The following is a 23,998-nucleotide window of genomic DNA, read 5'->3' on the forward strand; positions in this document are numbered from 1 at the left end:
TTTTTTTTTTTTTTTTTGGAGTAAACTCCTCCCCTCACGCACTTTGGTCAGAACACAGCAAGTTTTAAATATACCCATTTCGCCCAAACACATACATACACTCTTCATTGATCTTAATCCGACCAACTGAAAAGGATTGCAATTTCCACTGAGAAGTCTTTTTTTTTTTTTTTAAAGCAGACAAATAACAAACAACCCCCTTCTTTGAAAAGTTAGACTGGATGGTGTACATTCACAGTAAGATTATGGCATCAAACTATTATATTTTTGTGTCACTTCCAGCATTTTGGACAATTTGTACAGTGTGCACTTCTCCCTGATGAAGACCCCAGGTGATGAACATTGTTGCCTTGTGCACAGCTACATCTGCTAAAGCCAAGAGCACGGTCAAAACAAAATAAAGCCCCACAAACATACAAAGCATCTTACTGTTATATTCCAAACGGTCTACACAGAGTAGGCACAATCCTACTGAATGGCCGAAATGCGGAAGAGAGATTTGAAAGACCGCACCAAGCGATTTCATCTCGAAACACCACGGGGTATTCAGATCCTACGCTGAGGTTTTCCTGCGTCTGTGGCATGAATATCCACAACGGATAAATAAAAAATAAAAAAAGGGGGGAGGGGGGGTGCAAGGTTAGGGTACATTTGTTCGGTTTCGAGGACTGCCTCCTAGCTCCCGATCAAGTATCAGAACGTTCACCTGACCTCAGGTTGTGGTCATACCACACAAAAAGTAACAAAATACAAGAGACATTTAACCAGACTTTCTCGGTAACGGTCAGAACGGGCTTCCCAGGCCTTTTGGTTACATTCGAGACACTGTACCAGCTTTTCTCTGTTGGTATGGAGGGTGCAGTCAGCCTTGACCAGTCCGATCCGGTACAGATTACTTCCTTATTCCCTGTTTTCCAGGGGATTATTTGGCATGAGCATGAAACATTCGCTTACAACAGCAAAGAAGAAAAAAAACAAAAAAAACAAACAAAAAACAAATGTTACCAAGAGCTACCATTTCTCTGTGATCCCCCTTCTGCAAAGCAACTGCCAGTCTCACCCCAATCCTCACACGATATTGAGGGTCATTCATGGATATCTCACATCAGCAATCCCTGATTGTCCTCCGTTCTGTGGCTTGTTTTGTGTGTGTGTGTGTGTGTGTGCATGTGTGTGAGTGTGAGCGTGTGTGACTGTGTGCGTGTGTGTCTGTGTGTGTGTGTGTGTGAGTGTGTGTGTGTGTGAGCGTGTGTGTGTGTGCGTGTGTGTGTGTGAGTGTGAGCGTGTGAGTGTGTGTGTGAGTGTGTGTGTGTGTGCGTGTGTGTGTGTGTGTGAGCGTGTGTGCGTGTGTGCGTGTGTGAGTGTGTGTGCGTTTGTGAGTATGTGTGAGTGTGTGCGTGTGTGTGAGTGTGTGTGTGCGTGTGTGCGTGTGTGTGTGTGTGTACCCGTGTTGTTACGTGCTCATAGCACTGCAGCCAGAAACACCCGGCATCCAGCTACTTCAATCACCCTACACCACTACACATGTACATGTTTGTCCTCAGGTATAATCTGAAGGGCTTACAAAAAATATACAAATCTAAACAACGTAGAAAATAACGATACAAAATAATACAACTTGCTTTGTTTCGTCCTTCACCGAACAGAAATAAAACATCTGGAATGACCGTGGTTCGTTCGGAACAGAGATGTGCATATGGTGCGGGCGTGTGTGTGTGTGTGTGTGTGTGTGTGCGTGTGTATGGGGGGTGGGTAATGTTGTCATTGGTTTGCATAGCAGCAAGAAGAAAAAAAAAAAAAGATAAAATTAGCTCCGCCTCTCAGGTGCATTACATGCCCCTAAGGGGCGGGGCTACAATGCTAAAATTAGAACATAGTGAGCTCGGCCACGCCCCCCTCAGCCCTAGCGTCATGGCGATGACAGGCAGAGAGCAAGCGAGGTCTACGGAAACGTCCGGTCCAGTTAATTTCCCAGGATCCTTTGCGGGCAGGCGTTGGGTGGGAGCACATCCTTGGTGGCTTGTCATCCAGAACTAGGTTGCAGGGGGTGGCAGAGACCACACCCAGGCAGGGCAAACCCTTCTGAGGGGCTCATAAAAGCACAGCCAACCCTGTGGTCACACACTGATTTACAACACACCCACAGACAGACAGGCAGACAGACGCACAGACAGACAGAAAGAGGTGCAGCCAGACTAGGCCAGTACAAACAGTTACAGCTCCATCTAGTATATATATAAATATATATATATATAGATAACACATATATATCTTTGTATTTTTTTTTCGCTTTAAATGAATGACCCACAACTCTAACTGTACAAATGTTTTTAGTTCTCATCCCCTTGTCAGCGCTATATAACTACAGACCCCCCCCCCCCCCCCCACCCTTCCTCCCCAAACAGACAGGATGTGGCAGGCTGGGAGCGTAGTCACAGCGCAGGAAGTTGGCAGAACAACAGGAAGTGCATGGGCCACCGTTGACACGCAGACTGAGACTTACAGGTCGGTGTTACCTAAGCGTTTTTTTTCCAACGTTCATCTGTCAGTTATTAATTTAATATTGCTCTTACACCTGGGGGATGGGGGGGGGGGACTTTATAAAGCATATCTGTCAAACTCCCTTCATGCTAATCCCAATATGCAGCCACACATAATAATAATAATAATAATAATAATAATCACATTTTTCGCCCACATTTATAAAAAAAAGAAAAGAGGTTGGAGATCTTCTGACTGTGTGTGTGTGTGTGTGTGTGTGATCTGAGGATAGTGTTGACAGTGGAAAAACCTGTGGCGGAATGACTCCAGGTGGACGCAGGCTAACGCGTAAACCGTGCTAGCAGTACGTGAGCGCCCCCTGTGTGGCGTTTCAGAGCGCTGTGCTAATCTCTGCCCTGTACCCTGCACCCTCTCACCCTCTCACCCCCTCTCCCCCTCTCTCTCCCCCTCTCTCGCCCCCTCTCTCTCCCTCCCTCCCTCCCCTAAAGCCCCGCCCCCACGGCCGCGTCTCAGGACTTCCTGTGCTTCAGCGAATCAGAGCTGCCGTTTAGTTTGCTGCGTCCTGTGGGGGCGGAGCTGGCGTTGCCGGGGGTGCGGCTCCGGTCCACTGCCCCTTCCTGCTGGCGACGCCGCGTCTCCTTGTAGCGCATGGTGATGTCCCTGCAGAGCCACAAGGGGGCGTTAGAGAGCTCACCGAGACAGACTGGAGGGAAGGGCATTTTTCCCCCATTGTATTTCCCATGCACCCCTGTGTGTGCGTGCATGTTTGTGTGTGTGTGTGTCCACACCAGGACCATAGGAATGAGGTGACCTTTGATGTATGACCAGCACTCGTTTAGTTTGCATGACTGAGTTTACGCCTCTCTTTTTTTCCTCTCTCTCTCGTTCGCTCTCTCTCTCACACACACACACACACACACACACACACACACCATTGTCTCTTGTTCTCGCATACATTGCAGTCTCTTTCTCTCGCTCTCTCTCTTTCTCTCTCATGCCATTAGGCGAGTCAGGTGATCTGGGGTCACGGTGGAGGCATGCTGATTGGCTGAGTGTCTGGCCTGGTGTGAGAGGGGGGCAGGGCCACAGTCCAAGGTTCTTGTGATGTCATGACAACAGTTGCCCAGTGACAATAAAAGAAAAAGGGAGGGGGGGGGGCAAAGATTCAAAAAATAAATAAATAAATGTATGTGCAAGGTGGTTTCGCATCACCAGCAGAGCAGAGCCTCCTGTTGCAACCACAGCGAGGGGAGCCCAGGGGAGGTAAATAAAAATAATACTCATATTAAAGAGATCCATTCAGCAGCCAAAAGGAAAATGACATCATGCCGAGAGCAGCATCTTGCTGAGGTGACGTAGATGCGTTTGAAAACAACAAAAAAAAACAAAAAACACTACAAAGGTCACGCAAGGCAAGATGGCGGACTGACCTTACCCACCTACCTCACTGTACATGGACATTGCCTCTGAAGACCACAGGGGAGGGGTGAGAGGTCAGGGGGGCGGGAGAGAACATACGAGAAGCTTTAACATGCAGGACACTACTCAAGAGCGGCCTACGGGACGGGGGAGGACAGGGAACTAGCCAACAAAAAAAAACAAAACACGACATGAAAGTAATAAAACGAAATGAAAACGGAGGAGGAGAGGCATCACAGGAGCCCCTCGCTGGAGCAGAGGCCGCTGGCCGGCAGGCGCTGGGGGGGCGCAGGGCCAGAGACGAGGCTCTCCGAGCGGGAGACCGCCCGACACAGCGCACAGCGCGCAGCGGCTCTTTACCCACAATGCCCCTGTACGCGGAAGAAGGGGAGTGTGGAGGGTCGGCGGTCTTACCGGATGAAGAACCGCCACAGCGTCCAGGTGAGGATGAGGACGATGCCCAGGACCCAGCACTGCGTGACGAAGAACGGGATGGGCAGCAGGATGGTGTGGGGGTCGTACTTCACCACGATCAGGAACTCGGTCACCGTGATGGCCGCCACCAGCCACGCCTGCTGGCCCAGCTTCTTATGGAACTTCCTGCAGACGGAGGGAGAGAGGGGAGAGGGGAGAGAGACCAAGGAGAGGGAGAGGGAGAGGAGAGAGGGGAGAGAGGAGAGAGAGACCGAGGAGAGGGAGAGAGAGGCAGAGGAGAGAGGGGAGAGAGGAGAGAGAGACCGAGGAGAGGGAGAGAGAGACCGAGGAGAGGGAGAGAGAGAGGAGAGGGAGGAGATATCCTGAATGAACACACGTGCACATATTCTCACATACACACGGACTTGCAGACACACACACACAAACACTCCCATACATTTGATGTGCTCACAGATATGCCTACACACACTCCTTGATACATATACACATGGCGCACACACACACACACACACACACACACAGACAGACAGACAGACACTCACCACTCGCAACAGACAACGTACGCATGATAGGCTCAGATTGACGTATGCAAGTGAGCGCACGCATGTCCATACACACACACGGACACACACGGACACACACGGGCACACACGGGCACACACGGACACACACGGACACACACGGGGACACACGGGGACACACGGGGACACACAACTCACGGGTCGTCCATGAAGTCGTAGATCTCCCTCATGGCGACGCCGCCCACGTTGACGAAGAAGACAAGGCGCAGGAGCACCAGGTAGTGTTCCGGAGGCATCCACAGCACAAACTTCAGGTAGAACGTGTTGAGCTCCGCCAGCAGGAACTGCATTATGGGGGAAAACGTCTGTGTTCAGTACATTAAACAACATCCTTTCAGCGGAGACTCCAATCAGACCTGGGTCAAATACGTCATCGTTTCCGATTCAAATATTTATTTCTACGCTTTACTGAGCTTGTCTGGTGAATTGGAGCCCATGAAATACTCTCAAAAAGTGCAAGCCCTGCCTTCTGGTAGTGCTTTTGGATGGCTCAATTACACCAGGCAAGATCAAACGAGCCCAGAAAAGTATTTATCGTAATTACGTAATTGACCCAGGTCTGGCTCTAATCCAGAGTGACTTGCAATACAGTAGAAACAGAGGTGTGTGCACCCGATTTGACGCACCTGGTTAATATCAGCCAACAGCTCCAGACCTGGCTAACAACATTCCCAGACCAGCGAGTGAGGGCTGTTTTATACTTCAGCGGAGTGCATGTAAAAACGGGTCGGCGTAGGTGTGGTGGAGCACACGCACGGGTTACACAAAGGTCCGCGTAGATGTTGGGTACCTCCCCAAGAATTTAAAAGCACGTCGGTAGCAACCGCATTTATCTGAGGCTAGCCGACAAAGTTTGACAATGACGGATTAAACTTTAACGATAAACAAAACATTTATACCTGAAATCCGATTACATGGCCTGCGCAACCTGTATAACTGCTCTGCCCATTCACGAGTGCCACACGCAACGCAAACTACGCAGAAATATAAAAGAGCATTAAATATGTAACGTCACTAAAGCACCAGTACAAGTTAATTACAGTTATCAAGAACAGAATTCTAAATGCATCCAACAGACTACACCCATAATGAGCCCCCAAGTAGGCAATAAAACCAACCAACAAACAATACAACCTAAACCTTAAAAGCACTGCGGCCTGACCGTGGTGAAAGAGGAGGGAGAGCTCAGGGCTGGGGTTGGGAGTGGGTTCACTCAGCTCAAAGCCTGCTTTGTGTGTAAAGGGCTGAATACAGGACACTTCCAAATTTGAAATGATCCACCCAGCCTCCCGAAAAATACATTTCGTGATTAAATTAACTTCTTTCGCCTCATGCTTATTCCAACATGTCACTTACACGTCACCCTACTGTCAAAGATCCTACGCATTATTCCAGAAAAGGAACTATGCTTGCTTAATGATCGGCCCCAGGGGCTTGTATCATGAAGCAGGAGTACGGAGTTAGTTGGATAACTGAATAAATCCCAAAACCTCCAAAAATCTGGAACATGGACTGAAGTAAAAACATCCAGGTAACTCAGTAATCCTGCTTTGTGGGTTTTACTCAGTGCAGTTATCCAGCTAACTCAGTAATCCTGCTTTGTGGGTTTTACTCAGCGCAGTTATCCAGCTAACTCAGTAATCCTGCTTTGTGGGTTTAACACAGCGCAGTTATCCAGCTAACTCAGCAATCCTGCTTTGTGGGTTTTACTCAGCGCAGTTATCCAGCTAACTCAATAATCCTGCTTTGTGGGTTTTACTCAGCGCAGTTATCCAGCAAACTCAGTAATCCTGCTTTGTGGGTTTTACTCAGCGCAGTTATCCAGCTAACTCAGTAATCCTGCTCTGTGGGTTTTACTCAGCGCAGTTATCCAGCTAACTCAGTTATCCTGCTTTGTGGGTTTAACACAGCGCAGTTATCCAGCTAACTCAGCAATCCTGCTTTGTGGGTTTTACTCAGCGCAGTTATCCAGCTAACTCAATAATCCTGCTTTGTGGGTTTTACTCAGCGCAGTTATCCAGCTAACTCAGTAATCCTGCTTTGTGGGTTTTACTCAGCGCAGTTATCCAGCTAACTCAGTAATCCTGCTTTGTGGGTTTTACTCAGCGCAGTTATCCATCTAACTCAGTTATCCTGCTCTCACCATGAAGATGATCCCGAGGACTGCCAGCCACCGCCGCAGGTTGGAGGCCGGCTTCCACTCAAACTTCACCCAGCTGTAGGGCGTGAACTGGAAGGCGATTCGCTTGATCTTCCCCCTGTGGAGAAGGGCATCCAATCAGCAACTCCCTACAGCACAACAGCAACGCATCACATGGCCTAGCAACAGCACTCTCTCGGTCTACACATCATCATCAAAGTTCCATCAGTACTGAAGCATGAAACCAATTGTAGTTCTGGTTTAAATTTTATTTATTTTTTATACACTATTTATTTCCGATTTTTCCCTTTTTCTCCCAATTAGGTTGCCAATTGTATCCTATCTAGGCCAATTGCCCATGTTATCTAGGATACACCACATACATACAACCACGTCCCCCGGACCACGTTCTCCAACTGCGACCGTGCTGTTGTTGTACGAGGCAAGCCTCCCCCTGCTGAGTCCCCCCCTCCCCTCCACTCCCTCAGAGCGGCGAGCCAATTATGCCGCTCCACGTGACCCAGCTAAACTCAGCCTTTGGAAGGACCGGGAATCGGACGAGCAACTGCAACGAACTGAACTGCAACAGCAAGGTTCACTGCATCTTAGCCCGTTGTGCCACCGTGGCTCTCCTAAGACACATTCCACGGGCCAGATTGCATCTGCTTCCTAAAGACCGTTGTCTTAAAGGTACAATAGGTCATTTCGGCCTTTCGGTCTTAACGGTCAAGAGAAGAATTGCAGCAATAAACACGCTCAAACCACAACACTGTTTATCCCTCCCCTTCTATGTGAACGCGCTGAAGTTGAAATGCCATTGGCTGCGGCAATTAGAACCAATTTTCAACCAATTTGCTTGTACATCTATACAATGTTTTGGTACCGGCCCGTCAACTGCATATTTTCAAACCCAAATTTAAGGACTATAAACACAGACAGTTTTTTTCAATGATAGGAAGGGATTTACAATGGTCTTGTAACAATATTTTAACACAAAAGTCTTACTTATTGTACCTTAACGGTTTGAAGAGTAATTTGAATATTACATTAAAACAATAGAAAAGTATGTCCTTCCAATGAGTGAAAGGACAAGTGACTGAGGCAGAGAGACAGGAAGAGGAAGTGGGCGGATGAGTGATGCGGTGAAACAGGAAGAGGAAGTGGAATGGATGAGTGATGCGGTGAAACAGGAAGAGGAAGTGGAATGGATAAGTGATGTGGTGAGACAGGAAGAGGAAGTGGAATGGATGAGTGATGCAGTGAAACAGGAAGAGGAAGTGGAATGGATGAGTGATGCAGTGAAACAGGAAGAGGAAGTGGATGGATGAGTGAGTGAGCGAGTGAGGTACGGGTAGCATACTTGTAGGTGGGGATGTTCCAGAGGCCCTGCCACTGATAGGGCTTCATGGAGAGCCAGCCCAGAGTCTTCATCCCACAGTAGATCCCCAGGCCATTACACACCAACACATCCATGATCCACTGGGGAAGAGACAAAACTACATAAAAGCACTGTGTGTGTGTGGGTGTGGGTGTGGGTGTGTGTGTGTGTGTGTGTGTGTGTGTGTGTGTGTGTGTGTGTGTGTGTGTGTGGGTGCGTGTGCGTGTGCGTGGGTGTGTGTGCGTGTGTGAGAGAGAGAGTGTGTGTGTGTGTGTGTGTGTGTGTGTGTGTGTGTGTGTGAGTGTGTGAGAGTGTGTGTGTGTGAGTGTGTGTGTGTGTGTTTATGAAACAGGGTGAGCCGGTTGGGTACATACGTGGTCCCACCAGCACTCAGAGAAGTTGGGCAGCTGATGCTCCAGGCTGTACTCCAGAAACTCAAACATCACACTGATGATCATACACATCCACCAGTCCCTGATCATTAGGGTCTGCGAGAGAGAGAAAGTGAGAGAAAGCAGAGAGAGAGAGAGAGAGTAGAGAGAGAGAGGGAGAGCACATAGAGAGAGAGAGCAGAGAGAGAGAGCAGGAGAGAAAGTGTTTCAACATTTTATGATGTTTAACGTCTGCATTAAAGGGCCAAGGCCTGTTGCTTCTTCTGGCCAGCTGAAGTATATTCTAACATTAGTTATAAAACTAACGTTAAAATGGAATGAAAATGGCAGCCCCTGGTCAGAACTGTATTTTGTCAATCATAAATGTAATATTATGTGACACAAAAAGGCAGAATAAAACATTTTTAGTTTTATGTTTGGTTTAGTTTTGGTTCGGGTGGAAGAATTTTCTCTGGAAATAAGGCTCCATTTCTGATTCTGGTTGCTTGTTTGGATCATGGTACTGTAACTACCTGCATTAACTGAGATCCAGTTTAAAAAATGCTGAAGTAAATAATTGAATTTAGATCTGCAACGCATTCACCAAAACACACAGGAATGGGCCACCTCTCTCATAGCCTTTTGCACACGGACACGCACACAAATGCACACAGGCGTACACAGGCACAGACAGGTACAGACAAATGCGCACACAGGCGCGCGCACACACACACACACACACACACGCCCACCTTGATATACCAGCCCAGAAAATGGGCCGGCACAAATCCATCCAACTTGTCCTGAAAAAAACAAACAGGCATTTTTATTAGATAATGGAAGGCACAGGTCAGCTGAGTGTGAGGTGGTGAAACGATCACAAACAAACACAGAAAGTGTAATAAACACCACATTCCCAAAGCCACACTTCAACATCATAATTAAGTACGATGTACATGTTTATGGTGAGAGATTATACAGATCACATTTTTGTTTTTGCTTGACTGAAAACACCTTTTTGGCGAATTGGGACACTGTTTCTTTTAGGAGCCCGGGAGCCAACCAGGGCCAAGAAGCTCTAACCAGGCTGTTCCTCCCCAGTCGCCTCTCTCAGGGCCCTCAGGGGCCAATCACAGCCAATGCAGGAGAAAAGTGACACAGAGCTGACAGGACGCCTCCCCCCCCACACCCCCCTCCCCCCAGGTACACAGTGTTCTAGGGAGAGTTGTGCTGATGCAACTGGTTGCCCTGGCGATTCCAAAGCCCCCCCCCCCCCCCCCAAACAAACATATAAACACGCACAGTCTCTCTCTCACACACACGTGACATACACATACAGTCTCTCTGTCTCACACACACACACCCACACACACACACACACACACACTCTCTAAGCGCTCACCCAGATGTTGTGGAAGGGGTCGGTGGTGTTCCCCGGGTCGTAGATGAGGCAGTTGCCCCCATAGTCTCTCTCGGGCAGGGCCACGCCCAGTTTGGGGTCGATGTACTTCATGAACTGTCGGCCATCGTGGACGGTCTGCGGAGAGAAGAGCGCGTTGCCATCACAACGGCTTTCAGCGGCTCTGTCCACAACGTAACGGAAATACTCACTCACTCACTCACTCACTCACTCACTCACTCACTCACTCTCTCACTCTCTCACTCTCTCACTCTCTCACTCTCTCACTCTCTCACTCTCTCACTCTCTCACTCACTCACTCTCTCACTCACTCACTCACTCACTCACTCACTCACTCACTCACTCACTCACTCACTCACTCACGCTCACACGCTCACACGCTCACATGCACACACACATGTACACTCATGCGCACACACACACACTCATGCACACACACATGTACACTCATGCACGCTCGTGCGTGCTCGTGCGTGCACACACACACACATACACACACACACACACACGTGTACACTCATGCAAACACACACACACGCACGTGCACACTCATGCACCACACATGAACAAATGCCAAATGTGCAAGGCAAATGAACACTCCCAGAGAGCACAAGATGATCAGGTCACACAGAACAGGCTTAGGAGAGGTTTGCTGGGAGATCCATTGTTAACGTTATCTCAACGTTTGCTTAATGTCCTCGGGGGTTACATTAGACATGGGGATGGCCAGCCAGGACCAATGAAAAAGAGAGAGAGAGTCTCCCGTTGAGCGCCTGCGTTATTGCACAGAGACGTCACTGAGAGCGGAATCAAAGCGTGATTTAGCACAGCACTCTGCCCTCTTAAGAGCTCTTACACAGGTGCAATATAAAACCCAGGGAAAATATCTGGTTGGACGAATTACAGCGGTAATGAATCTGCTCAACTGACAGCACGAGGGCTCGCTTTGTGCTCAGCCAGCAGAACACGTCCACTGGACCTCAGTGAATTCTGAACTGAATTATATGAGGGGGAGAGAGAGAGAGAGAGGGATAGAGCAAGTGAGAGACATTTGTTTACATTCAGTTCATATGTTTATTCTTTGTTAATTGTATTTTTACCTGCTGCATGTACATCATGCCACATGAAAGAGTTTGAAAGTGAGCGCAGGCATGCATGCATGTATTCGTGTGTGTGTGTGTGTGTGTGCGTTCCAGTGCATGCACCTGCATGCACATTGCTCTCACCTGGAACAGGATGAAGATGAGGAAGAGCTCGTAGACGACAGTAACACATAGCCAGAAGCGCCAGTATGCTGCAGAGAGAGAGAGAGAGAGTGAGAGACATAGACAGAGTGTGAGAGAGAGTGAGAGAGAGTGAGTGTGTGAGAGAGTGAGAGACATAGAGAATGAGCGAGATAGAGTGAGAGTGAGTGAGAGTGTGAGAGTGTGAGAGAGAGAGTGCGTGTGAGAGTGTGAGTCAAGTGTGTGAGTGAGTGTGTGTGAGTGAGAGAGAGTGAGAGTGTGTGAGTGAGAGAGTGAGAGAGAGAGAGAGAGAGAGAGAGAGAGAGAATAGCTGCATTTAGCTGATTTCACACAAACAGTCACGGTTGGGACCCTGCACATTCTCACCAATCAGAAAGGGTGAAGTACATTCTGAGGCGGCACCAATGAGGCGCCACGTTCACTAACGAACCCGCCTCTTCCACTTCCGCTCTGTTCTGACGGCTCAGTTCTGGCCCACAGGGGAGAGGAACCCTCAGAGCTGCCCTGCAGGCAGTCCCAGGGGTAAACTCAGTGTCCTAAGTGCGCTTTTCTTCACTATCAGGGCCCCCTCTTCTACTGTTTTTACTGTAATGCCCCACCACCTGCCCCTATACTCATTATCTAGAGTAATTCTTATTACCATCACGAGTTATGAATCAGAAGTTCTCTGGTAGCAGAGTGTGGTCCACAGGGTCTCAACCCAGCAGCTGGCAGTGCCCTAACTCAGACATCTTACCATCCTGTAGGTTTCCTCTCCAACCCTAACAAAGCACCACAGCATTCAACAGCTAGAGGACGGCTGCCCAACCCTGCTCCTGGAGATCTACGGTCTCGTCGGTTATCACACCAACCCTAACAAGACCTCATTCTAGAGGTCTTGTTGAGCTGACAATTAGTAGAATCAAAGTGAGCCAAATCAGGGTTGTGGTGAAAACCTACAGGACGGTAGATTTCCAGGAACAGGGTTGGGCTGCCCTGATGTTCAGGGCACATATTGTTCTGCCTGTAGAAACAAACAAACATGCACTGTTTCTGTTGCTCTTGTTGCTATAAAGCACTGCAGCATTACAGACTCAGTGACACATCCCCGGATTGGAATATGCACTGGAATGTGGAACCAAGTTGCCCAAGGCCAATCGCATGAGGATATTTCAAAACAAGACGAATCACCCACTCCTTAAATTCAGTGTGTGGGGACAGCAAGGCGGCCATTTTATCTAGACTTCATGGCAACGCTGGTGCTTTTCGGGACGTGACCAGTTCTGCCGGCCCGACCAGACACGTGGCGTAGCTAAGAGACAACGCGTCACCCTACTGACAGATATCGCCACGGTAACTCCAAGGTCAACAGGGCAACAATGGCCTTCATACCCCACCCCACCCCTCCCCTCCCCACCGACGCCACGCCCAGCGCAACTCACACCATGCATCACGCCTCACAGGAAAGACACCCCTTTAGTATTCATCTTTACTGTGGAAGTGATACAACTAGCTTTTGTTTCATCAGGCTTCATTGAAATAGTTTTACAATTCTGTCATGCTCAGGAAAACTACCCTCATGATTTGGAGTACAATTCCAATCATGCATTTCACATCTCAAACCTCACTTTCAGATGACGATTTTGCACTGGTAGCTAGGGCTGACCTTGCACACAGGCAGACTTTGTTTTGATTGACACAGAAAAGCATGTACTTATGTCTGATTTTAAATAAACACGAAGATATTGACAAACCACCAAGATAGTAAACACTGCTCACTATCCACCTTCTATATTGAAACAGGAGTTTCAGAGGGCTTCCCGAACAACGTCATAAGGAACATTTCATGGACGCCATCTCAGAACTAAGGCCACTAACACATACGCTCCAGGTGTTTGGGTAAAAAGTAAAAACACCCCTTTATTGATTTTTGGGAGGATCTGTCCTTTAAGGTCCCAGAGAATGTGTCCCATTACCCGCTCTGCTACGGTCTGCTACAGTCCAACTCAAGAGCACTTACTGTACAAGACTCCACCCCCCCCCCCTCCCCTCCATTTCCCAGCGGAAGGGCAGAGACCCAATCAATAGTCAATTACTGAGGGGCACTGGAGCAGCTCGAATGCCCTTCCGTTTCCGAGTAACGGTCCCGGGCAGGAAGCCCACGCCCTCGTTACGTACGCCCTCGTTACGTACGCCCTCGTTGTTCTTGCTCTCCGAGCGCGACGGGGCCCAGGCTAGCCGCACCCCGGCGACCGCACGCGCGCGCGTGAAGCCGCCGTGTCTCGGGCCTTTGGACCCGGCAGCGCTCGTACCGGGCCCGGCCCGTTTCCCGGGCCCTGAGGTCCGACGGCGTTGTGCCGCGCTGGCTATAGCGCAGGGCCGCTGAAATCGGTAATAAGTTCCTCAATCGTGAAATAACCCGGAGGCACGGTGAGGTAGTGACGTGCCGTGAGTGGCAGTTTGATTTTGAGGAGTGACGGAACTCACACCAAGAGGCTGCCTGCCACTGCCCCCGGGCCGACATTTTAAATAACAACTTGTTCTAAATTCACCTGACCGGTCGAATAAAGATTCTCATTTATTTTTCGAAAAAAGGAATGTGGGCAGGCAAGCAAATGAAAGTACATGCATGCGTGTGTGCGTACGTGCCTGAATGGGTGTGTGCACGTGTGTGTGTGTGTGTGTGTATGTGTCTTACCTGGATGTGGTCTGGAAAAGGGACCATCTTTTGCTTGTGTCACCCCAAAGCAGAGGAACACCAAAATGCTGGCCACAATCCCTCTGAAATACACACAAAACAACAAATTGAAACAATTATTACCTATTGTGAATCTTGCCTTCTGAAAAATCCAGCAACATGCTTGTAAAAATCCAATTAAAATGAGTGAATAGTTTGTGATAGTACCCAACTGAATGATTTCTCTCAATTCCATCGGTAATGCATACAATTCAGTTAGCAAAGCATTTCACACACAAACACACTTGCACATGCAAGCACGCACACACACACACACATACACACACACGCACACGCACGCTTGTTAGCAGAGGCCCATGTGATCCAAACCCTGATGGAACAGAATACCTCATCCATTCCGTGTTAACTGCGCCTGGCTTACATTCAATTGAAGGTTTAAACACATGTGCAGTGTGTGCGGAGTGTGTGTGGAGTGTGTGTGGAGTGTGTGTGGAGTGTGTGTGTGTGGAAGTGTGTGTGTGGAGTGTTTGTGTGCAGTGTGTGTGGAGTATGTGTGCAGTGTGTGTGGAGTGTGTGTGGAGTGTGTGTGTGGAGTGTTTGTGTGCAGTGTGTGTGTGGAGTATGTGTGGAGTGTGTGTGTGTGGAGTGTTTGTGTGCAGTGTGTGTGAGGAGTGTGTGTGGAGTGTGTGTGTGTGTGTGGAAGTGTGTGTGTGGAGTGTTTGTGTGCAGTGTGTGTGGAGTATGTGTGGAGTGTGTGTGGAGTGTGTGTGGAGTGTGTGTGAGGAGTGTGTGTGAGGAGTGTGTGTGGGGAGTGTGTGTGTGGAGTGTGTGTGAGGAGTGTGTGTGAGGAGTGTGTGTGAGGAGTGTGTGTGGGGAGTGTGTGTGTGGAGTATGTGTGGAGTGTGTGTGTGGAGTGTGTGTGGGGAGTGTGTGTGTGGAGTATGTGTGGAGTGTGTGTGTGGAGTGTGTGTGTGGAGTGTGTGTGTGTGGAGCGTGTGTGGAGCGTGTGTGTGGAGTGTGTGGTATCTCAGTGTCGTGAGAGACGGCAGCAGACAGACGGCAGGTGACCGGACACAGGAAGCGTGTGGGCGGTGGAGAGCACGGATTTAGCCACGGTGGCGGCGTGGGAGGGCTGCCCTGTTACGCGACATTAGCCAACAGGATTACTCCCGCCCGACACCTGCCTCCCGATTGGTCACGAGCACCAGACTGTCATCGCCACCGTTCCTCTGCATCCACCGTTCCCCAGGAATTTCAGGCTGATCGTTATTTAGAGTTAAAGGTGCAACAGTAGAAGTAACATTTCAGACTTCTAACGGGCAAGAGGAACAGCAGCAGCAAATGCCTTCAAACCACAACACTGTTTATGCCTCCCCCTTCTCTGTGAACGCGCTGACGTTGAAACGCCTTTCGCTGTGGCAATTAGAACCAATTTTCAACCAATGAGCTTGAATTATTGTCCAGTTTTAAAATGTTTTGGTACAGTGTCAGTGCCATCAACTGTACATTTGAAACTGTAAATCAGGGGTATTAGAACGCTGGCCAGCACTGGCCCTGCCCACTCCTGTGTGCTGACCAATCATGACTCAGGTTTGTCCTGGGCAGGATGTGGGCTCCTGGCCGTGATCCAGAGCAGCGAGCCAAACCACCCCACAGGAACAAACGGCCTTTCCTGACCCCGTCTCCCGCCAGGGACTCCAACCCCAGCCTCCAAAGGGACAGTGCAGCTCTCCACGGGGAGAAAACGCTGATAGAGCAGATGACGGCGGTTTTCCAGCTGTAGAACGCAAGTGTGCAAGGCCCCTGAGTGTAAGGGGCAGGGCTCACTGCTTGGTATTGTAGGCGGAGCTTTGGAGTATATGGGGCGGGGCATTACAGTATAAGGGGCGGGGCATTACAGTGTCAGGGGCGGGGCATTAGAGTGAAATGGGCGGGGCTCACCGCTTAGTGTTGTAGGTGGAGCTTTAGTGTATATGGGGCGGGACATTAGTGTAGGGGGCGGGGCCTTAGTGTATATGGGGCGGGGCCTTAGTGTATATGGGGCGGGGCCTTAGTGTATATGGGGCAGGGCATTAGTGTAGGGGGGCGGAGCTCACCGCTTGGTGTTGTAGGCGGTGTCCTGTGGCGTCTCCTCCAGCAGGGTGACGTACACCAGAGCGCAGGTGAGAATGAAGAGCACCGTGACGGTGTGCGCTCTCCTGAGAGAGAGAGGGAGAGAGAGAGGGAGAGGGAGAGAGAGAGGGAGAGAGAGAGAGAGAGAGAGAGAGAGGGAGAGAGAGAGAGAGAGGGAGAGAGAGGGAGAGAGAGGGAGAGAGAGGGAGAGAGAGGGAGAGAGGGAGAGAGGGAGAGAGAGGGAGAACATAAAAACATCCTTTAATAACCACCTCTTTCAAAATACCTTTCTATGCTTTACTGAGATTGTCTGGAACCTATGAAGTACTCTCAAAAAAAGTGCAAAACCTTGCCTTCTTGTCCTCTAGGTCGGCTCAATTGCACCAGGCTAGATCAATCGAGCACAGAAAAGTATGAGACTCCAAAACAATTACGTATTTGAACCAGCGAAGGCCTCTATGGAGCTCTCATCTGCTGGAACCTCTCACACACTCGGGCACTCACGTTCCGCCTCTTCAGCGCAAATCACTCAGGGACCCACTGAAGACCTCGAGCAGGAAACAGAGAGGGGTAAAAACAAGCGGCCACGCCCTGCGTCAGCTCTCCCTCCGCCATGCCGCAACCGCTATGAACCCCTCCAGACAGACAGGAGCACAAAGTTCCACAGACTACGCACGGGCAGAACAGCAATGTGAAGTGTCACTCAGCCATGTGCGGGAACCAATAGGGAGATGTTGTGCTGTGGCCATCAGCCTCACAGAATCGAATCTCCGTCCAAATGGGCGGCATGGAAAAATGGGTAGAAAAATCACTTTTTAAAGGTTTTACGCCAACATGAAAACAACAGGATTGTTGGTTCAAACCAGGGAAGTTAATAGCTTTGTCCCCGCTGCCATCACTCAGACGAACAAGTCGTAGCAACACTGCACAGATGTTTGGAAGCAGCGTTAATTTGTTTCATTTATTTGATCTTTTAGGTTTAGAGGGTTAGTGATGACCGGAACCGGAGTACTTTATTTTATGATGTTTGTCTGCTGTCTGGGTTGTTTCTAAAATGTGTGTCAAGCCGGATGACTTGTCTACTGCAAAACAAATCTACCTACGGGTACAAATAAAGTAACCTGAACCTGTTAGAAATGCAGGTCAACAGGTCACTACACATGGGCCTTCTCTCAATCAGCGCACTTACCTACTATTGAGTACACAAGCTGTATAATCAGTCGAAGGCAAGTGCACTGATTCGAACACGGGCAGGGCATTGATTTATTGAGGAATCAAAGCAGGCATGAAATGCAAACGATAGTGTTGGGAATCAGGTGTGGAGGGACAATTAGGTGTTGTTTTTTTGATGGAAATCTGATCAGGACACTAGTCTGAACACCCTCAGCATCTCTACTGGCAGCAGGGGGACCTTTAATGGACAGAGGGAGCTCAGTGTTACCCCCTCGTGGACAGAGCAGCACCCAGACCTGGATCGGTATCCCAGGAGGTCTCCCATCCAGGGACTGACCAAGCCCAACCCTGCTTAGCTTCAGCACCGAGACACAGGATCAGGGGTACAGAGTGGTACAGCAGCCAGCGAGAATCATGGCAGTATCCCAGCGGCACATGAAACTTTCTCACAATGTTTCCTGCAATGTCATGACAATGTTATTACGTTTGTGCCAGCTGGGGTACTGGGCCACCATCTGCTCTTCCTCCCTCCGTTCCCCAAACCCCCCCGGCCTCCCCGACACCACGGCAAGCCCAGCCCTGCCCCAGACCATGGCGGTTACAGAGCAGGTTACACCGGCTCTCAGCGGGCGATTAGCGCCGTCGAGCCCAGCAACTGAACACTAAACCGGCCCCCAATCTCCATTCTCCTGCACTGAACAAACAGGTGAATTTCGATAAACAATACAAGCGTGCGTGCGGGGGTGGGGAGGGTCTGGGTGTCACATGTTAGTACTCGCCCCAGAAAATGGGGAGGGGCTTGGCTGTCCCCATGGGAACAGGAATCCCTTGGAAACATACAATAGTACAACTCTGTAGCCAAGCAGCAAGGCCGTTGAGAGAAACGAAGTACTCCTCGATAGTATAACGCTTTTAGTGCCAACCACCTCCACACAAAGAAAAGCAACCGAAAGTTATAATTTCTTGACCCCGTGGGGTCATTTGACCCAGCCTAGCTACTTAGGAGCAGTGGGCAGCCGCAGTGCAGCACCCGGGGACCAACTCTAGCCCCGAGGCCAGTGCCGTGGTCAAGAGCAACCGCACAGATAACATACCTAACCTGACACGCACGTCTTTCAGTGTGGGAGGAAACCAGAGCACCCGGAGGAAACGCATGCCAACAGGCCACACCACAACTGTCGATCTGAGTGCTGAGCCCGTTCACATGAGTCTGCACCAGCAACAACAACATCACTACAAAAAATTTTTTAAAAGTGTTTTTTTTTTTTTTTTTTTTTTTTTTGTTAAATACAAGTACAAAAATTAAGGATCAGCACTTTAACCCTGTTTGGAACAGACTACTTCCTCAAAGATTAGCCTATTCTGCAAGATGGCACCGCTGGCTGCCCCGTGCCCTTCGGCCCAGATGTTCTCCTGCACAGATCTACGGGTTCTGTGGGCCCCACCGTCAGGCGACCGCCCACGTGACAGAGGTGGAGGAGGGAAGCACTGGAGGAACTGACATAAATAAAGAGTAGAGGAGAGGGGAGCTGTGTTTGCACTCTCACAGGTAGGCATGAAGGCGGTCTGCATTTTTCATAGTAACTGCAGAGCCGGTTTGAGCGTCAGCCGAGGCTTACGGCCCAACACACTGAACTGAGCGGGTTCAAGTCTGTGTCACACACACACACACACACACACACACACACACACACACACACACACACACAGTGTCTTCCTCTCAATCACATACACACATACTCAGTCTCACTCTCTCTCTCTCTCTCTCTCTCTCTCACACACACACACACACACACACACACACACAGACAGACAGACAGACACACACACACACAGACAGACAGACAGACAGACAGACAGACAGACAGACAGACAAAAACATACACACTCATACACAGTGTCTTTCTCTCACTCAAACACACAGTCAGTCTCTCTCTCTCTCTCTCCATCTCTCTCTCACACACACACACACACACACACAGACACACACACACACACACACACACAGACACAGACACAGACACACAGACACACAGACAAAAACATACACACTCATACACAGTGTCTTTCTCTCACTCAAACACACAGTCAGTCTCTCTCTCTCCATCTCTCTCTCTCTCTCTCATGCAGTCACAGTCACAGTCAGTCACAGACGTGTGCCAATGACGGTTTTGTTTTCATTGCTTGTTTGGCAGCAAAAAGCTACGGGGACAAAAAAAAACAACAAAAAAAAAAAAAAAACACACAGGCTAAGAAATGTAAGGGTGGAGCTGCAAGGATTTGAGGAAGGGGGGGGTGGGAAGGCCTTCCTCAAATCCAGTCGAGCGAAGACCTTTGGCTCAGTCCACGCAGAAAAACAAGCAGCGGAAAACGGGAGGAGGAAGGAACGCTCGAGGTGTCGACACGTGCTCCCACACAACATCCGCCGATACACCGACAACCAGTAAAAATGGCCCGCTCTGCCCGCGATAACAACACGACAGTGTTGGTTGCCAAAGTTACACAGAGCCTCACGACACCCCACCCACCACCACCTCTCCTTCACCCTTACCCGCGGTGAGCCACGTCCCCAGTGGGGCAGGGACGCAACCCTTCAAACCTGTGCAACTCTCAGTTAAATAATGCAAAAACAGGAGAGCGCAGGAAACCTGTATAACGAGGTAAACAGCAGTCACGTATCACCGAGTCAGGTGTGCCAGTCGGGCAGGGCTGAGATTTAACAGGCTTAGCGACGTGTGTAACTAGGCTACACTCTGCATTCAATCATTCGTTCACACACGTGCATTATACTTGCACACTTGGGTGTGTTGGGGGCACTGTTTGTTAATGCCAACGTAACCCCCTCGTCCGTCCAAACACACGCATACACCTACATGCACACATGCACATACACACACTGCCCCAGTGCCCTCCCTCCCCCCTGACCCCCACAGCAATCAGCCTACTTCTGTCCCAGCTTAAAGTCTTTAGCGGATCCCCGAGCACTTTCTGCTGAAGAGACAGGGATGACCAGGCAGGCTCCGGCAGATTATAACCCCATAAAGGCCTTCGCTGGCCGATTTTCCCCGCACAGCCCATATGTTAGGGATGGAAGCAGGGGAAAACGAGAGACTGAGAGAATTGGTCGAGTGCTGCATGCTAGCGAACACACCCATTCAAACTCGCAAAAAAAATGAGCTCAGTCACAAACAAATACGGCCTCACCTAAAGAAAGTCTAAGGTACACACCTTATTTCATTCCAAAGCGATTAACCATTTAAACCACTGCCCGGTATCATGCACCGGTTTTCTATAGGCAAATATAATCTAATGACAAAATAAACAAATTAGGGTTATTAGCGTTACTATTGTCGAGTGGACAAACCAGCTGGCAACAGTAGAAGCAAAGATCTTAATTTGAGCACCAGCAACAGCCGCTTCCGAGAATCCCTCTTTGACATTCACCTACCTTCCAAGGCGTAACCTTGAATTCCGGAGCAATCAATAACGGTCGTGTACACAAGTTGCAGACTAAAGACGCACCTAAAGCAAGCCTATGGTTACAAATAAAATGCATACACGTAGGATTGTCTCCCGTTTTCCGCGATTTCTGGAAGATATCAACGCCCCCTCTTCATATAAGCAGTTATCAAAATAGCCAATAGCCAAAAGAAGCGTTTCGTTAGAATGGAATGCATGGGATGTAAGAAACCCACACATTCGTAAAACAAGATATTAAATGACCCACATAATTCTCAACTGATTAATACTACGACTCGCCAGTCTGGCAAAATAAAAGGCAAAGATTGTTCAAAACAACTCCCATCTTACTGTATGCACTGGTAGCAATCGATCAACAGCGGCTCTCAGTTAATCTCAATGTCTAATATTAGTAAGCCGATTTCTGCAACCTCACTCACCAGAAGAAGGTGTTGGTTCCGTCATCAAATACTTCAGACTCTGTTGTACGTCGCGAACCGTTCTCCCGCGATCCCTGCTTCCCGGATTTTGCTTTGGTTGTGGGTGCTGCCGGTGCTGGATCGTGGGACCCCCCGGTTGAAGACAGATCTAGTGACCCGTTGTTGACCTGCTCTTCCGCTGCGGCAGATCGGCTGGCCCCGAAGACCACGCTGCTTGTCTTTGATTCGGGTTTAGCCATTTCACCGAACGGGTCTCACTTAAAACCGGACGCTAGCTAGCTTTCAATCTCTGTAACGTTAAGTTAGCTTTCTATAAACGATATTGCAATATGTCTTTTCACTGTGTCTCGTCCACAGTGATGGCCCCACCCGGCGACACAGACAGCATCTAAACGCCAATCAAGAGATGCAGCCTCCAGGATCTGTGATAAGCTGTCACCTGCTTGCACGCTTAGTCGTCTAAGTTACAAACTTGCTAGGTAGCTAGCAAGAAGTGCAATACTTCAACATGAATTCTCATGTGTGAGTGACAGACGCGAACTTGGTTGGTAATCTAACTAGCTAGCTAGCTACCAAGTGTCTATTAATGATCTGTGACCAGCTAGCTAGTTACTCTCCAGTGAAATTACAGGATGTGGCATTTTGTCCTACATACAAGCTAACTTATCTCACTAATCCGACTGGGTCCGTCATTTTTAGAGCGCCTCGCTAATGTCAAAGTTGGCTGCCTGCGAAAGACAGCTAGCTAGCAAGGTATGCCCGACTTGACTCGAACGCAGGCATAGTCAATATTTCACTGACATGTCATCATTTGCATAACGTTGTTGAATGTCACTGAAATAATAACCGCCATCGAACTTGCTTGGTAACTAAAAATACAATGCTGATAAGCGCGCAAACTCCGCTGCACAAACATACAGCTAAACGTTACAGCTTTGTAAGCTGTCTTTACACAATGCTGTCAAGCTAGCATGCCTACTCGCCCACGTTTTGTTTTCGCAACAGAAATCACGGTCACCTGGTCTCGCAAGCTAAAGAACACATGCATGAACAATTCCGCGCGTACAAGTCTTGGGAATATTCATAAGAACAACTGTAACAAGCGAACAAGACCTGCCACACGAGAAACAAATATTCTTGAAGTTTTCCTTCGGTGATCTTTTTTTCACACAAGCCACGAGAAAAGCTACTGCTTCTAAGCCGAAGTGATTTACACTCACTCGTGTTTAGCGCTGCTAAACTGGACACAGAAGGATAAAAAAAAAAACGAAGTTGGGTCCGCTTTTAGTGTCGTCACTTCCCGTGAAGCAAATGGCACAAGATCGCACGGCGTCACGCCACCCTCTGGCATTCGTCATTCAGAGACACTCCTCCTTTTAAAAGAGCGTTGGTACAAAGAAAGTGCCGAGAATTATGTGCTTCATTATAGCATGTTGTTGCACTTTCATGACCACCCGATACAGTGATAATTGGATGTACCAAGATATAAACACAGAGCAACTCTTGGGAACCGCAAATCCACCAGGAAGCGTTTCTGGAATTATTTACCAAATCCAAAACGTTATTTGGGTTAATTTGATTTAAAAAAATGTCTGAGCCAGTCAATAGCAACCCAGGAGCAGCCTAGCTATCCTGCACTGCTTTCAATCAACTTGTAAAAACATTCCATACAAACCGGATATTCATTCTGGGACAGCGATGTCACTATAAGAGACCCTTATCATCTGCCTGTGATTTGTCGGAATAGTAGTGCTGTGTTGGCAATTTAGGACAAAGGGCAAGTGTTTTCTCCCACTGCAGAGTGGCACATGCGGACGCCCTAAAACAGAATAAATTTGGGGGAAAGTATCTTAATAATCCAGTGTATGACAACACTATTTGGAAATGCTTACGCAGCACGAAAGACATTTGGAAACGAATTTGTTTTTTAAGTTTTAGTCCTTTCCTAATAGGTATACAATCAGTGTTTTAGTTCAATAAAAGAACATCGGCCTAGAAAATCTTTTGTTTCGTGCATGTCATCGAGTTTCAATTAATTATTCAAGTTCTGGCAGCAGAACAAGAGTAAATAAATGTTGGTAAATCTCTAAAATATTTAGTTTTGCTCCTGTGTTTTTTTGAGGTTTATTTTTTTGGCCAACCCAAGGTAAATAATAGCTGAATAGCTGCCCAGGACAACAGTGGAAGCAGGAACCTTTGGGAGTCCAACAGCAGACTGGATAGTAAGTTGACTCCAAACATGAACAGAATGTTCTGTTATTGTGAATGTATTATGTTTTCACATTAGCCAACTCAAGGGAAGGACAAGTGGGACAAAGGGAAGTGTTCATTTCATCACAATAGGATGACTGAACACAACAGACCACAGACAAATACAGTGCACTGTTTGAAATGCTTTAAACCCTTTTCTAAAATAAATTCCTCACATTTTACACAAAACATTGTGCAGTTTGGTTCCAATGTGTTTCGTTGAAAATTCTCAGGCGTCTGCAGGAGTCAGGGGGTGAGTGCAGTTTTACTGGCATCGAGAGAGAGTTTTAAATATTTCAAGGATACATGAACGGCCCAGGTCACGAAGAGACTGGCGCAGTGAAGTACCCAAAATTTGGGAGGAGGGGGATAACCTTGTCAGGGGGCTCTGGGTCTG

General features: G+C 48.7%; 1 protein-coding gene across 1 annotated transcript; it reads right to left on the reverse strand.

Annotated features, from left to right (window-relative positions):
- Positions 1 to 2,996: 2,996 nt before the first annotated feature.
- On the reverse strand, positions 2,997 to 22,610 carry ptdss2 (phosphatidylserine synthase 2). Its single transcript, XM_061221189.1, has 12 exons — positions 21,352 to 22,610; positions 16,264 to 16,365; positions 14,168 to 14,250; positions 11,473 to 11,540; positions 10,229 to 10,363; positions 9,579 to 9,629; positions 8,830 to 8,943; positions 8,438 to 8,556; positions 7,081 to 7,195; positions 5,076 to 5,221; positions 4,336 to 4,521; positions 2,997 to 3,162 (listed from the first exon to the last, which is right to left on the reverse strand). The coding sequence occupies exons 1-12, from the start codon at positions 21,588 to 21,590 to the stop codon at positions 3,012 to 3,014; spliced, it is 1,509 nt and encodes a 502-aa protein (XP_061077173.1). The 5' UTR covers positions 21,591 to 22,610; the 3' UTR covers positions 2,997 to 3,011.
- Between the last annotated feature and the right edge of the window lie 1,388 nt (positions 22,611 to 23,998).

Source organism: Conger conger, chromosome 15 (assembly GCF_963514075.1).
Source record: "Conger conger chromosome 15, fConCon1.1, whole genome shotgun sequence".
NCBI classification, from domain to species: domain Eukaryota; kingdom Metazoa; phylum Chordata; class Actinopteri; order Anguilliformes; family Congridae; genus Conger; species Conger conger.

Coding starts and splice junctions, on each gene's coding strand:
- ptdss2 (XM_061221189.1), bottom strand. CDS start 21,590: ATGGCTAAACCCGAATCAAAGACAAGCAGCGTGGTCTTCGGGGCCAGC. Junction 9,630..10,228: donor ACCCCTTCCACAACATCTGG/GTGAGCGCTTAG, acceptor TGTTTTTTTCAG/GACAAGTTGGATGGATTTGT. Junction 4,522..5,075: donor TACGACTTCATGGACGACCC/GTGAGTTGTGTG, acceptor CTCCGTCTGCAG/GAAGTTCCATAAGAAGCTGG.